General features: G+C 41.7%; 1 protein-coding gene across 2 annotated transcripts in view; it reads right to left on the reverse strand.

The window, feature by feature from the left end:
- Positions 1-819: 819 nt before the first annotated feature.
- Positions 820-16532, reverse strand: part of GDA (guanine deaminase) — a 50531-nt gene continuing 34818 nt past the window's right edge. For both annotated transcript variants that reach the window (XM_074994769.1, XM_074994770.1), the window contains exons 8-14: positions 15897-16004; positions 12940-13037; positions 10747-10814; positions 10151-10297; positions 5511-5629; positions 4755-4782; positions 820-3436 (exon numbers count right to left, since the gene is read on the reverse strand). In XM_074994769.1, the coding sequence (XP_074850870.1) occupies positions 3366-3436; positions 4755-4782; positions 5511-5629; positions 10151-10297; positions 10747-10814; positions 12940-13037; positions 15897-16004 (639 nt within the window). In that variant the 3' untranslated portion in view covers positions 820-3365. The remainder of the gene's footprint in view (positions 3437-4754; positions 4783-5510; positions 5630-10150; positions 10298-10746; positions 10815-12939; positions 13038-15896; positions 16005-16532) is intronic.

Consider the following 16532-nt stretch of genomic DNA (forward strand, 5'->3'; position numbering starts at 1 on the left):
GTCTTAACATGGTGCACATTAAGCATATTGGTCCAGTAAGCTACCCTCCCACAGCCCAGCCTTGTTTCTGAATCGCATGCTGCCATGGTACATAAATGAAAGACACAAACAACATCAAAGATTTTGTCCACAGTCTGGGTAGACCACCGGAAGCTGTTGGTTATATGTGCTCCAGAGGTTCTTTCGCCCATTTATCCTCTTCGGGCCAGATGCTCAGTGCTATGGCCAGGTACGCCAGCTGAGGACCAGGCCACATTCTTAGGACTGTTTCATATCTTCCCTTTATGCCTTGTGGCCAGCTCCTATTTTGCTTGTGTTTCTTTTTGATGGGATTTTGTGTTTTGATTTGTTTTAATTCAGGCAATGTTGTGCAAGTGGGGTGGGGGGGCAGCAGGATTTCACAGAGAGACTTCAGGGTGAGCAAAATTCCACAACAGGCTCCTGAATGAATTTTCCCCCAGGCTATGTCTACACTAGCCCCAAACTTCAAAATGGCCATGCAAATGGCCATTTCAAAGTTCACTAATGAAGCGCTGAAATACATATTCAACGCCTCATTAGAATTCCAGCAGCCATGGCACTTCAAAATTGACGCGGCTCATCCGCCGCGTGGCTCCTTTTTGAAAGGACCCTGGCAACTTCGAAATCCCCTTATTCCTATCTGCTGTTAGGAATAAGGGGATTTCGTAGTTGCCATGGTCCTTTCGAAAAGGAGCCCTTTCTGGACAAGCCACGTGGCGGTGAGCCACGTCAATTTCGAAGTGCTGCGGCTGCCAGCATTCTAATGAGGCGTTGAATATGTATTTCAGCGCTTCATTAGTGAACTTTGAAATGGCCATTTGCATGGCCATTTTGAAGTCTGGGGCTAGTGTAGATGCAGCCCCAATGTTCTGTTGTAGTTTGCCTGCTATATCATCTGGCAAATCTTCAGGGTGCCATTGGAGGCAGAGAGCCTTCCATGCTGAGGCCCTCTATCTCTGAACCAGCTCCATGGGCCACCTGATGAGGCTCCTCTGATGACTCCTCTTTTCCAGCCTGAACTACTCCATCTTTCCTCTCCTGAAGTCTTTTCAGAATATTCCTGCTAACGTAATTTCTGTGCTTGTCACAGTGTGTCCACATCAGCTTCCCTTTTGAGTTCCTCTTCTGGCTTCCCCCTAAACTTCACACCAAATACAAGCATCCCTTCTTTACTATTGAGACCTTTCCCACCCTGCCTAATTTAACCTCTGCCCCGACTCAGGTGTAGAGAGGACATGGATCTGGGCATGTTGCTGCAGGGACCAATCCCACACGTGCCTATAAAGGAAGAGGAGATCTGGGCAGGGTTGTTCCTCTGTGTGGGACTAGTCTTCCTGGTCTGTTTCAAAAGAACCTTTATTTTCAGTTCTATGTCTGCCAGCAAACAGCCAAGTACTACTGAGTGCTTCATCAATCAGCAAGTGCCTGAATTTGGTGAGAGTACCACAGCTAAGACTCAGGGTGGAACCATTCCCTGACAATAGCGGGAACTTGGTAGGGAAGCACCCAGTAGCTGAACCAGCTGGAGGTGGTGCTACACTTCATTATATTTTAGATCTCTAACATCCAGTAAAAGTATAGTAAAGGATGAGCCAAATCCCACAGAAGGCCCGAGGCTGGAGTGGCATAAACAAGGGCAGAACTTTGCCTACAGCCAAACCAAAGTGCTTAGTGAATCCACACCCAGGCAAGACAGAAGTGCAGCATGAAAGTGTATAGCATTTGGTTCCCATGTTGCCCATCTCTAGCCTAGAATAAATTCTCACAGGACAGCTGCAGCAGCAAACCACATATTTTCCTAGAGATTGTCACAAGCAATAAATAAGTAGATTGCAACATTTGCCTCACAAATCTTTGGTTTTGGAAGGCAGAAATGAGGCCAATTAAATCAATGTTAAAAAACATGGGGAACAATGCTATCTGAATCAAGTCAGATGACAAGGCCAAGTCTTGGCCAGGAAAATGGTTTATGGTGGGAGAGATGGGAGCACAGGGAAATGTGCTCTTGAGGGGAGGAGTTTAATCACACAGATTTTTTAAAAAATAAAAAGGGCTGCTTTCAACTGGAAGCGAGCCAGACTGGGATTACACCTGCCTCTGTGCTCACACACAGAAAACAGTTCCAGACAAACACTTTGCAGGAACAAGTGTATTCTGTAAATTAGGGCTGCTTTAGTTTTGCTATTGAAAATCCATCTCAGTTCAAAACTATATCTATAGGTATTATAATACTGTGAATAGTATTTTTTGCCACTCATTTTCCTCAAAAAAAGAAAGAACTTCTTGGTACAGCATTTCTTTGTCATTTGGAAGGTACAGGTTGAACTCTCTCAGATGGCACTCTATGGTCTGGCAACATCCACAGTCCAGCATGATTTTAGTTAGTCAAATATCCACTTCTCTTGGGCATGGCCAAGTTTCTTCCTGTCCCATAACATTTGTTTACAAACACTCTCAGTATTCTGTGCTGTTCTTTTGCTGTAATTTACCCTTCAATGTCTTCTAAGAGCCCAGTAAGCAGTGGAAGTGTTGGTAATGCTGCTAGACAGTACTGACCTCCCTCATGTTTGTCAAATTCTCTAATTCAGCACAGGTCAGGTCCTAAGAGTGCCAGACAAGGGAGGTTCAACCTGTATGACATTTGAGGTGGAAGAACCTTCCTTTTTCTGGCCTTAAAATCTACTAATTTTCTTGACCAAAACTTGGTTCACTCAGAAAGCACGGGGCCTGCGTCTGATCTCTCACCAGTTTAAATCAGGAGTAACCCCACTGAAGTCAATTCAGTTAACTGTTACAAACTGTGCAAAGAGAAGCAGGCCCATGGGTTTTAGGCTTATAACAGAGCTTAAAGCATGCAAGGTTTGAATTTCATTTGTTTCTGGCAATCTATGAGCTCCAGATAGCTGTACACAGGAGTGCTGACAGCCTCTGCAGGCTCCTGGGCAAGCTGCGGCTCCTGGAATCACTGAGCCCTGGGGCAAATGCTGGCTGGCCTGGCTCTATGCTCTTTTTGGTAGGGTATGGTCTACAGTGCAAGGGAAGGTGTGACTGTAGCACACGGTGGGTATATCACTCCAGCTGCCAGTGCTTTCTCTCCTGCCCATGCCCACTGCTCCGGGATGTGATTTGTTGATTGACTTAAAAGTCTGTTTTACTTTTACAAATGCGATCATCTTGGTAAGGTAAACTGCAATCCTACATGGCTTGTAATTATTTTGTAAATTCGTAGCATTAAACAAAGAACGTGAGGTGTTACTCTTGACAACGAGGCACTGCATTCAACGAATCCTCTCCAACTCAGAGGCAGAATGATTCATAGAATGTTTGGCAGAAGAGAAATGACGTTATACGGAGCTTGAAAACGGAACCACTTGCTTGCCTGCCACATATACTTCATTAATATTCCGATCATCACCTGAAACAACAAAGCCAAAAGATTTTTTGCATAAATACATGTGTCGTAGACAACTGGGGACGTGACACTATATTCAACATCAGGTCTGCAACTGGTTACTTCTGTAGCTTGCAACACACAGCCCCTCTTAGACTGTCAAAGGGTTCAAGTGGCACAGGCCTTTTATTGGGAAGAATTCTTTACCATGCTCTAAATCTTTAAAAAAAAAGCAATGGGAAGTACTGGTCCTGGATAGCTAAAGGCTAGTCTAGACTCCATTTTTCCACTGATTTAGCAATTTGGCTATTCAAACAAATTCATTAAACTGATGCCTGAATTGAGTGGAGGAGCTCCCTATAGTGCAGCCAACCCCATGGAAAGAGTGTGTATGTTTCCATGAGAAGTAACCTCCCATCTTTCTTGTTGAGAATGGAGCCATGTGAGTGACCAGTTCATGAAAGGGTGTTAGGCTTTTTATAGACTGGGTAAGTGCTTTGAGTTTAAAAAAGTGTTAAGCATTAATGCCCACTTAAATACCACTTTCAGCACAGACACAAACAAGCATGGTTAAAAATTTGCTAGTTGGTTGGGTTAACCTTAGCCAAGGAGATCACAGGATATTGTATAAAACATTTTAACCATATAAACATAGCAAAAATACTGTACTTAATTCTTAAACATTTGTGTTTTTAAAACAACATGTAGGAAAAACAATACATCTCCATACAGGTTGTACCTCTCTGATCCAGCACTGTTGGAATCTGACCGGTGCTGGACGAGAGAATTTTCTGGACCATGGGAGGGTCATTATTTTTTATCACATTACCAACACTTCCACAGCTTACTGGGCTCTTATAAGACATTTAGGGGTAAATTACAGCTAAATAACAGCACAGAACACTGAGAGCCAGGTTGTGTCTGGGAAACAAGCTTTATGGGACCATGGGTAACTTGGCCAAACTCAGGATAAGTGGTGGTCCGGTTAAGTAAAATCATGCCGGATTAAGGATGTTGCTGGATGAGTGTGCGTGGATTAGAGAGGTTCAACCTGTATTATGTTGGAAGCTGTGTTCCCTGTAAGCTGGGCACTTGTGCAGCCACCCAGGAGAAATACAAATTTTCGCCCAGCTGATTAGGACAGTGTCCAGAGCTAGGTTTTTACTTCCACTGGAGATGCACATTCGCATATGCCTTGGTTCACATAAAAATTTATTCCACACATGGATAGAAAAAATCCTCAAGTGGATAGAAAAGATTTGAGGGACCATTGATTAGAAGACCATCTAAATAAGTATGGGATAAAAAGATTTTTTTCTGTATAATGAAGACTGGGACGTACCTAGATACAGGAACTTCTGGATAATATCCTGAAAATATTGAAAAAGCACACATTTCAGAAAGCAGTTCCTCCCCTCCCAAATCACAACTGCATGAAACCAAAAGAAGACTGCAAAAACAAATTTGCATAACACATGCTTTTTAACTGTAAAATCAAAATTTATCCATTTGCTAATAACTGTGTATCTTGAAATAGAGGTTTTAACTCTCAGAAGAGCCAGTACTAGGAACAAAGGTGGCACTTGTAAGTTAGATAATATTTCAACAGCTACACTGTTCAAGTAATAATATTACCTCTACCCATTCTTTGCCTTCCCACTGATCACACAATAACTTTATTTAATTCTGTCCAGCAATATCTCTGTTCTTTTGTCTTTACAAAATAAACCCAACTAAAAGATTATGCTAGAAGTAAAAACAAGTTTTATGTCACTGGGATCAACCGGTTCAAATTCCTATCACTAGATTTTAGTGGAATAGACTTAGGGATTAACCTGGTCCATTGCTTTTACCAGAAGCAAAGGGATAATGTCAATGTTCAGGTCATCAGCGAGTCATGTCACCAATATTTTCACTGGGAAGTGTGGCTGGCACACTGTAGGGGACAGCATGCTGGCTGTCACTTAAGTAATCCCACAGTGGGGCCAGTGCTACTGCAATATCTGTCTGCTGCTGTGCCTCATCTGCCTCCTGGAACTGCAACTTGCAGTTTTCAATCACTTTTGGGAACAATTCAATAACTCAGTGTTTTGATTACCTCAAAAGTATCTGCCGCAAACAAATCAAAAGGACTGTCTGAAGCCTTGGGGTTGACCAGCAGTGCATCAAATTCTTTGCCAACTTCAAAGTTTCCAGTCACATCATCTAATCCTAGAACTGTAAAACAAAATTCATTAATAAAAGAATCTCTTGGCCTTCTGCACATTCCACTTTGTATAAGGTTCTGGCAACTTGTTTGAGATCTCTGTCCAGGTGGAAAACTGAAGATGTTTAGACTGCTATGAGGATAAAGCAGACCTTTAAACCAGTGAAATAATACAAACTCTGAATTCTTGAGACCTTTTGCATAAAAAATTATTTCCTGGTATTAGAGAGACATGATAGGCAAATAAGGCAAGTGAGAATTGCATTTACATCACCTTTTTAACTTTCATTAAATGTCTTTTTGTTTTACGTTATTAACATCATCCGAGGTATAGGTTCCACTGCGGAGTAAAGTGATTGATTATAATAATTTCAAACACCAAAGGTGAGTAACCTCTAACATTTTCAAAAGTCCTTCCATCCTGAAGAATCCAAAAGCATTTAAAATGACATAAAATACAGCCACTTATGGGGATAACATGGACGTAATATTTGCCTACCATAATTGGGATGTTGAGCTTAGTCCGCTAATGACTGTAAAGTCCTTTGAGGCTGAGCTTTCCTGCCAGATTCTATAGACTAGAAAGTATTATGACCATAATTTAGGTAAGTATTATTATTTTGGAAGGTGAAACCACCAATAAATACTCACAACACCACAGTTAGGGACAATTTTGCATCAGAACAATGGAGCACATTTCCAATGTTTTATTAAGAAAAGTCCTGAGATGTCTAATGTCCACAGGGAGAAATTGTTTTACAACACCATTTTACGCAACATAAATCCACACAAGCATCATAGATGCAAATGTGTTTTTTTTTTTCAAAAGAACATCACTTCCAGCATAGTGGTCTTGAACCATAAATAAAAATAGGTCTATATATTGTAACCCCTCCAAGACTGCCCCCAGAGACTTGCACAACCTATGCTTCAGAGGTTCGTCCTACCCTGACTTTTTTTAAGTTCTGATAACTCAGATCCTGACAGAAAGTCAGACATGCATAGTGCTGAGTGCTCGTAAATGGCAGCTGGAAGTGCTGAGTGCCTCAAAGAAGGGCATTGGGCTCTAAGTCTCTAGCTCAAAAGGTGCAGAGCTAAACTGACCCTGCCAAGATCTGCGCATGTGGTGGGAGTAGTTTAGCTCATGCAGTCCTGAACATCAGAGTGTAGCCTCCGTCCTGCACCTAGAGCTGCATGGGCACTGCCTGATTTCAGGCATTTGCCTGTGCAGAGCCATTTGCTGGACTGGAGCCTAAGCAGACCCGCTGTCAAGAAGGAACAAAGGGCGCAACTGCCCAGGAACCTGGGTGATTTAAAGAGCCCTGGCCACTGCCATGGTAGTGGAGGCCAGGAACCTCAATGATCCTGATCTAAACTGCCAGAAGGCTGTAGGCACGGACATGTGGGTGGAACCCCCTCTGGGGAAAGCTAGCTCTCTGCTCCACTCCTTTTACTCACCACTGCCCCCCACGGCTGAAGTTAACGAGGACCCTCACCCCGCCTCCCCTCTCTCAGCCAGAGCCACAAGCCCAACCCCCAATAGCTCAAGCACCCCATCCCGCCAGAAAAATCCCACCCTGCCACAGGCTCCCCTGCCAGAACAAACCCTGAATGCCCCAGGCACCCCCAGAGGAGCCCTGGGCCACCCGCACATTGAAGGTGCAGCTGCAACTAGCATACAGTTCCTCCGCAGAGGTGGGGGAGAGGGCTGCAACCAGCCAGGAGGGAGGGGGTCTCAGACTTTCTCTTGTGGTTCTGGCCAAGCAAGGGGGTAGGAGGCCCACTGATATTCCTGGTATGTTGGTGGCAGAGTTGTTGCTTGCACTCACTTAGGTAGCAGAGCAGGAAATGAAGGTCAAACAGAGGGTGGTAAGGCTTGTTTTGTTTGTTTTATCTGTTACCAGGATCCTCCCCCTCCCTTGTTTTCCTTCTTTCTTTATTACTTTCAGCTGTGTACAGCAATTTAAAATGCCAGCTCCCCGAGTCTGATTTTCAGAAGTGCTGAGCATCCACAATACTTGCTGAAGTTCATGGGGTTTGCTCCACCCCTCTAAAAATCAGGGCTTTTGTCATTCAATTCTCCTTTTGAAATGATGAAGGATAATTTTATATTGGCATGAATAATTTGTAATGTGGCAAACTTTACAAACACTCCCAAATTGTGTCTGAAATCCCTGGACATTGGTATTGCCTGGGGTGTAATATCGACAACACAATACGTGCTCTTAGTTTTTTGAATGGTTAATGGATAGTTATGGAATTCCAGCCTCTGATGAACTGGAGAGCCACAGTAGTTTCACATCATTATGGAGCTCTTTTTTAAAAACATCAGAAACGATACAACATTAGCTTTGTGGAACATGGTTTCGAATGTAATTAAATACCAAGGCTATGTCTAGACAAGCTAATTGACAACTGCAGCTGGCCTTTGCCAGCCAACTCAGGCTTATGGGGCTCAGACTGCAGGACTGTTTTACTGCAGTATAGATGACAACTGCAGGCTCAGGATGCAGCGTGGGCTCCAACTCCAGCCAGCATCCAGAAGACAACATTGCAACGCAACAGCCCAAGCCTGAGTCAGCTGGCATTTTTTTCTTCTTTTCATTGCAGACACACCCCTCATTCACCTGCAAGGGGATAGTGAGATTCTTCTCTACTGTGCCTACTGTAGTTTCTAAGTGAAACACAGGAGGGTGTTAAAAGATCAGTAGTACCAGCAATCGAATCTAACACAAAATCAAATTACATTAACACAAAGACATCTATGTAATCCTAAATTACAGAGACCGAAGGGAATTATTGGGAGGCTGTATAAATAATTAATTAGAAAATCAAGAAAAAGGTGACAATAAAATTAACATAATTTTGTTATCCCTATGTATATAAGCTCTATCATTAGGAATCATGAAAAACACATCTCGCCTCCCGCCTGCGCCAAGAAATCTAGTCTCCCCTCCCTGAAATCTAGTCTTTTGAGTGCTTTTATCCTCTACTGTAGAGATTTCACACAAAGAACCAGCATTTCGCAAATTGTGGGTCCTGACTCACAAGGAGTTTCAGAGGGTCACAATACTATTTCAGGGGTTAGGTAAGGGGTTGCAGTATTGCCAAAGAATGGCAGCTGCTGACGGAGGGCCCAATTCTGCAGGTCACGGTGCAGAAGTGAGGGTGACGATACCACGCCAGGCCATCCAAACCTCTGCACTGCTGCTGCTGGTGGTGATTCTGCTTCTAGAGCTAGGCTCCCCAGCCAGCAGCTGCTGCTCTTCAGCTGCCCAGCTCTGAAGGCAGCACCACCACGAGCAGCAGGGCTGAAGTAAGGTTACTGTAACCCTCCATATCATGTGTAATCCCTCACACAATGACCCCTCCTGTTTAGGTCAGGACCCCTACAGTTACACCATTCCCCTTAGTTTCAGTGATGGGTGTGAAGAGGGACTGTAATTAAGGTAATGTGTGTAATTTGTGCAGAATGCTTTGGGATAATACCACCATGAAATGTCAGATTTAAATAGCTAAAATAATGAAAATTATCATGTTAAAACTCCTATGATCATGAAATTATCTAAAATGGACATGAGTTTGGTAGGCGCCTTACCTAGCATGCTGTGCCTCTTTAAAGACACCATAATGCTGGAACCTGAGAACCTCAATTAGTAGCTAAATACAGATTAGTGCAGGAGGTGACTGAGGATAATGCCTCTGCTAATTAAACAATACTAAATATGTACCATGGCTGGGTTTGCTTTCATTAAACAGTATATACTATATTAAAACCTTATTATAGAAAAGATGAAGTGTAAGTGTGAATTCAAAACATACGATTAACTGGAACACTGGATGTGCTGGCTATATTGCTGCAGGTTAAGGACACTTATACCGTCTGTGAAAAACCAGCCTGTACATGTGATTAATACTTTGCTGGAGCTCAGGTCTGGCTGAGAAGTGATTTGGCAAGAAAGAGTCTTATGTGAAACAGATTAGGATAGTTGGTCCCAATGAGGATGCAGAAAGAAAAAAAAGGAAAAGCATGGCTGTGGCGACAAATAAAAGACGTATGGTTTGCCCACGATTGGGCAATGTTTGGAAGTGCTGGCTGCTAAGTTACTACAGCATTAAAAATCCATCATCTGCCAGTGCAAGAAAAGTCTGAGCATTTTTTTAAAGTAAAGCACTTAGAAATTAACAAGATTCAACTACTCAAATGATGACAAGATGATTGTCCTTCTACCATCATACAGTTTTTCTCTATGAATCATCCACCAGCCTTATGTTCATATCACTGCAGAGGATTCTATCCTTCTCTGCACAATGGTTGTGACTGTAAAACTTAGAGCCTGAAACAGTGACCAAACAAAGCACGGTCGTTATCAACTGCATGTTGATGGCCAATGGTTTTACAATAAGAGGACCCTAACATCTGCCCCAGCTTTAAGGACCAAGGACAGTATAGTGCAAAGCGCTATAATCAAAAGCACTTGTAATCAAAGCATCATCTATATATTCTAGAGAAAGAAAAAATATTTCTTTACCTTGGCTGCCTCCAAGAGTTGCTAGTCGGAAAGCTTCTTTAAGGGTTAAACCTGTCTCATTCACATTACTGAGTATAAGGGCGTTAGAGGCAGACATTGATCTCCTGATAGCATCAAGCATGGAAGCTGAATACCCACCAGCAACATCTACAAAAGATCAGAAATCTTAAAACTTAGCTTTTGGGGATACTGATACGTGTGGAAATTGTATGAGTTTTAATTTAATATGACATAATTACAGGTAAGATAACTAGCGAAAGATTCATCATTATGCCTGGTCTTCAAGGAGTCCATTGTCTAATTCTTAAAGAAGGTTTTATTATATTTTGCGAGCATCTCTAGAAGGGTAATAGAGATATTTGTACAATCTAGAAATAATTCTAGGCCCCACTCCAGTTCTTTTGGACTAATGGGACAAAGCTATCCTCATATACTTTCAAAACATTTCTCCATTTTTTTTTTATCATTTCTAGACAAGATCCAAGATGATGTAAAATCAGGCCCACTGGTTGGGAGCATGTTCATACTTTAACATGAATATGTGGCTAGCCATTTTATAGGGTCTAAAATTAAGTGGTTCTACAGTAATTACTAACCTGTGCCAAGTCCAACCTTCACATTGTGCTTCAGAACATTTTGTACATTTAAAATGCCACTGCACAGCCTGGGTCGAAAAGAAAGAGATCCTCCATCATACACACACACAAAATGATTAAGGGCTCATTCCTGTATACAAGCAGTACGTTGGCTGGTTGTCTCAGTGACAGCTAAAACCAGTTTCATGTCAATATCTTGTCAGTGTATAAAGCATTCCCTAAAATGTATGTAACAGACAATGCCTCCACAATAGAAATAAACAATTTGTGCTCATCAACCTCAGTTATAAAGCCTTGATTGTTAAAAGGATAAAGTAAAATTAAAATAAAAACTCACTATGACACTTCTTTAGTCACATATTCATCAAGTACCTCCCTTACTAAACATCAGAGCCTTAATATATTCAGGCAGGAAGATGGTAAAGAAGGCCAAAAATCTAAAGCGGAGGTGAAGTAATGTCCATTACAAATTGGTCATATGTGACATAATGCCATAAATGAATCAACTGATCAGGAAGAGAAGGTTCCATGGCAGTCAGAAGTTGGTTAAGTGAAATTACTGGGTGTCAGGTACACTAACACAATTGCTTGGTTGGTGGTATACTTAGGGTGGCACCAGGGACTGTTTTGGGGTCAAGATTGGTGACCACAGCTCTCCAGAGACCCCATGAAGGGATGATGGTTATGTTACACAAGAAGGTGGGAGCTAGAGCAGAGCAAGTGGTAAGAGAAGCATGTGAAGAGCCTATGAATTGAGGCAAGGATGAGGACTAAATGCCCTGCTTGTTCAACTTACAAGTCTTCCAGCCTTTGGGATAAAAATAATACCAGCATCAACTTCTTTAGGACCTGAGTTTAATCTTGCTTATATCAGTAAGCCAAGAATAACTACGCTGGAGTCAATAGGAGTGGTCACATGCTTTTGAAAATCAGGTCTCTTGTTTAGGTGCCTAAATATCGACTAAGAGCCTATGTTTAGGCTTCTATTTTTAGTATTTGGGCTTCTTTGTATATAATATACATATTTTGAAGTGATATATTGCTGTAGAAAGTCAAGATGGTTGATTTAAAAATACAAAAAATAAACAAAAACTAAATCCATGCTCTGATCAAGTCTGTTTCAGGACAACAGTTGCAACAAATCTGGGATTCCCTATGGAGCCAGTTAACTGAGGCTATTGGTGGCAGGGCTTGTCTTGTTTTAGAGCAATGATGTAAAGCGCTAATACAGACCTACTGCACTGGAGTAAAATGCAATTCGTCCCAGTGTGATTTCCCTTGGTAACATGCAGTGACAGTATTCCCAGGGTAAGCCACACCTGTGCAAACCCCAGTGTAAACAAGCCTGGCGCTAGAGATGTGCACGAACTAGAATTTCTGTTTCATGGGCAATTCCCTGATTTTAAAATCTGTTTTCATTCCGAATATGAACTTAATCAGGAAACCAAGCCATTTCTTGCAAAATATTTTGTTTTGGTGTCAAATGCTTTGTTCAAATGTTGACATTTTTATATTATAATATAAAATACATTTTGTAACAAAAAGCTGTTTTGAAGCAAGAAATTAAAACAGCCCATTCCAGTGAAAACAGAATGATTTTTTACAATGAAATATAGTCATAATTGACACATTCCGAAAGTTTCAATTTTGACAAAACAGCATTTTTCAAATTAAAAATGTCCATTGGAAAAATTTTGATCAAATCTACATAACACAAATGTTAATAATCGCGACCACCCCATGCAACATTCCTCCTCTGTACTTTCCCCAGACTGCCTGACCATGTCTGCTGGGGTCTATTCAGTCCTAGAAGGGATAAGAACAAATATCGAAACCTGTGGAGAAAGAAAGAGGAACACTAAATGGGGATTTCCTGTAAAGCAGAAGTGAGGGAAGCGGTTTTCTGAGAAGTCTATCATGTGCTTCAACCAGGGCAATGTACTAAAAGGGGAAGCTGTCCTATTTCTTGCAATTCAGTATATGACCAAAGAGGTTTCAGTCAGCAGAAAACAGTACCTATTCTACCTCATGCTGCAATGGAACATCAGCAAGCAACCCTCACACTCCAGTACTTCAGGATACTCCTGGTGACCTATGGTCCAATGAGCTTGGACACCGGTCACTGCAGGAAGAACTGCAGCTACTGAACCACAGCCCTGTCTGTTGTCTCCCATTATCCATGTCTTTACTTACGAAAAGTTTGAATTGGGGCAATGGGCAATTGCAGCGCCTCGAAGACTGAAGATTTTCAGCTCTTCATCAGAGAGATGACACCCATGGGCCATCACAGTCTGGAGAAACACAACATAACACAGAAATTACATTTTTTTCTTTGAATTTATTGGCTATTTTACTTATCCCAAATATCACTTCCATTGTCAGAGGTGAAGCATGTATTAAGGACATGATCCAAGCCCCACTGAAGTCAGTGGAAATCTGGTAACTTCAGTGAGCTTTGAATCAGGCTTTAAAGGATGTAATCACTTCCCCTGGCTTTCTTGTTTTCCTATAGAGGAAAAATGGTGGGGTTGATTCTTGGCCTGTCTCTACAGTTGTCACACAGGAACCACAAGGGGCTGGGCAAGAATTCCCCAGGTTCATCAAAAGGGTATGTCGGATATAGTCACCTCACATTGCTCCCCCACAGAGGCTTGGAGACAGAAAATATGCCATGGTATACTGAAGACAAGAGGGTAGCACTTAACACTGCTGAGATCTGGGGCTATTTTCTAGGAATAACTTGTTTCCTGCAATCCCATTTTACATGTTGCACAAGTATCTCTGCCCTGGGATGTTTTCAAATTGAATTAAAAAAAAACAAACAATTTTTTTAGCCTACTATTTATTACTACACTTGTACAATTTATGTTTTTTAACAGGGACATAAAAATATTAGTCTTCATTATTTTAAAAAGTATTTAGCATCAATATTTAGAATGATCATATTTTCTGGGGGAGCCAATGGACTATGCTGTTCATTTCATGGTTTTTGAACACAGTATGTCTGAGCGCTCTAAAGATTACTCTTCTAATTCGGGTAAACAGCTTGCAGCATGTAGAAGCATATTGATGAAGTATTCAACTGTCACACATTAGTCCAAGAGTGGGCAACAAGCACCCCAAAAGTGATTTACAAGGGCTAGCCCCTGGCAGCCCACCAGACACTTTATTTACCTGAGTGGCCACAGATATGGCCACTCACCACTCCAATTGGCCGTAGTTCGCAGTTCCCAGCCAATGGGAGCTGTGAGAAGCAATGGCCTGCCTGCCACCACTTCCTGCAGTTACCTTTGTCCAGGAATAGTGAACCACAGCCAGCAGGAGCTGAGAACAGACATACCCACAGAAGTTAGATATTTGAAGCATCTGGCAGCATCTAACAGGTATGCCACAAAGCCTGTGCAGGAGTTGGAATGTAGGAATATAGTAAAAGTAGTGGACAGTGATTTTTGCATGGTGAATACTCAAGATTTACAAGGGCTTCAATTCAGCAGAAAACTTCAGCACGTTTTTAATTTTAAACACTTCAATAATTCTACCTGGGTAGTCCCATTTGAGTCTTGGGTTGGATTTTCTATTTTGTGGAATCCACCTTGCACAAAATAATTGTGCCAGATGCCCCCTCACCAACTCTTGGGCTATGTGTAGATTGCTGAGAATTATTGGCAAAAGATGTGCAAATTGTACAATGCACTGGCATATCTCCTGCCAACAGTTCTGTCAGGAGAGGCTTTCCCAACATTTGGCCCTTCCACATGGGGCCAACTGTCAGGAAAACCCACCCTGCCAATACATCCCTTCTTTCTCATGGAACAAGGATGACCGGGATGTCAGCAGAAGTCTCCCAACGCAGCAAAGGCTGCAATCTACACATAGCCTTGGTGTGGGGGTGAAAGTGGCCATTGCAGTGTAGAACTCTGCTAGGCCTAACTGTCTTCTGACAAATAAGTTCAAGCTGTTCCTTTCCAGCCCTGATCTGCACCAGGCCTATCTGGCTCAGGACTCTCTAAATTCAGACACAGTCAAAAGTCTAGACCAAACAGGACTGGTCACATTTAAAATTAAGCACGTGCATAAAGTTCCCAGATTCAATTTGCAAAGGTGTATTTTGAAATATTGGCATATCCTGCTGATCTGTGGTATCTTCAGGTGCACAACAATTTATTGTGCGTAGAATTTATCACTGCATGTTAAGGGACGTTAATACTGCATCACAAGTTAGTAATTTTATTTGTCTAATAAAAATGCTTTGTGGACACATAGACATGGAGGATGTTTTCCAAGGCACAAATGGGAGTTCAGTGCCTAATTCCCAATGATTTTCCAACTGCCTTTTGTGCCTTGGAAATCTCCCTCCTAAGATTTTAAATGTCTGAAAACTGTCAGTAACATATACATACTTCTCCCCCGCAAATTACTGTTAATATAAACCTAATCATAATGTAAAACACTACTGTATTATGGATAAAGCACAAATTGACATTCCACCCTGAAAATATTGTTTGGAAAACATCACACACCCAAGATGTGCGTCAAAAATATTGCCACTAAATCAAATACACGTGCACAGAAACAAATTTTCATGCAACTTATTAGGAATTTGTAAACTTATTTTGAAATATCTTGAAATTGCATATCTAGTACTCAGCCAAAAAAAGTGGGGTGAGGTACAGGAGCTAGAATTAAAAATTAAAACGTGCAAGCCATAGAATTCTTATATGGATGCCATGTAAGTCAATAAGCCAAACCTCTGGCCAGTAGGAATAAGAAAAATACAGTACCAGAGTACGTGGAGATTCCTCTGGGAAAATCTCAAAATGCCGCACAGTGAGTTCTAAACCGTCTGCTTCCGTCAGGGCCATTACAAACCATGCTGATAGGCCAAGTTGTCTTTACCCTTTTCCTCTCCTAAATGGTGCAGAGCAGAGCTCCAGCACACTTTAAGATTTCAAGCTTTTATTGTCTGTAATCAGTCCTTATCCTTATATTAAATCATATTTACATTATCTTCTCCACATTTCATTGCCTGTCCTTACATGTACAGCAATGCAACTCATTCAAGCCTCAGAGAAGTAAATAAAATTCACCAGTATAATCTCCATGTTGATTAAATGTCATAACTTATACTATAGAGAGTTATTTAATGCTACCTTGCTTGTAAGTAGCTTGTTTTTATCATATACATCCGTATAATTTTTATAGTCAGGAAACATTTGCTCCACCAGTTTGATTTCTCCATTATTCTCGCTTATATGACTCTGTAAGGGGGAAAAAAAGTAGTCAGTATTTGCTTTTTATTTAGACAAACAATAAAAACTGACCACATAAACACTCTGGGTGGCCTAACATTTAACTATAAGTTGAACGACTCTTATCCAGCACCCTTAGAACTTGACCGGTGCCGAACCAGAGAATTTGCCAAACCATGGGAGCCTCAATATTGTGTAGCAGCGTTACCAAAATTCCCACTGGTTACTGGGTTCTTAGAAGACATTTAGGGGTAAATTAGAGCTAAATAACAGCAAAGAGTACTGAGAGCCAGGGCTGGTGGCTGTAAGCAGACTTCATGGAGCTGTGGGAATCTTGGCCACACCCACGATAAGTGGACAACCAGCTAACTAAAATCATCCTGTACTACAGATGTTGCTGGACCAGAGAGTGTTGGACTAGAGAGGTTCAACCTGTAGACTTACAGATGTGATGCTGGTAGTTCACACGCAGCTCATGCCAATACCCGCAGCCTCAGTGAACACTGACAAAAACACAGCTGGAAACCAGTCTGTCTT

Source organism: Carettochelys insculpta, chromosome 5, assembly GCF_033958435.1.
Source record: "Carettochelys insculpta isolate YL-2023 chromosome 5, ASM3395843v1, whole genome shotgun sequence".
Classification (NCBI taxonomy): Eukaryota; Metazoa; Chordata; order Testudines; family Carettochelyidae; genus Carettochelys; species Carettochelys insculpta.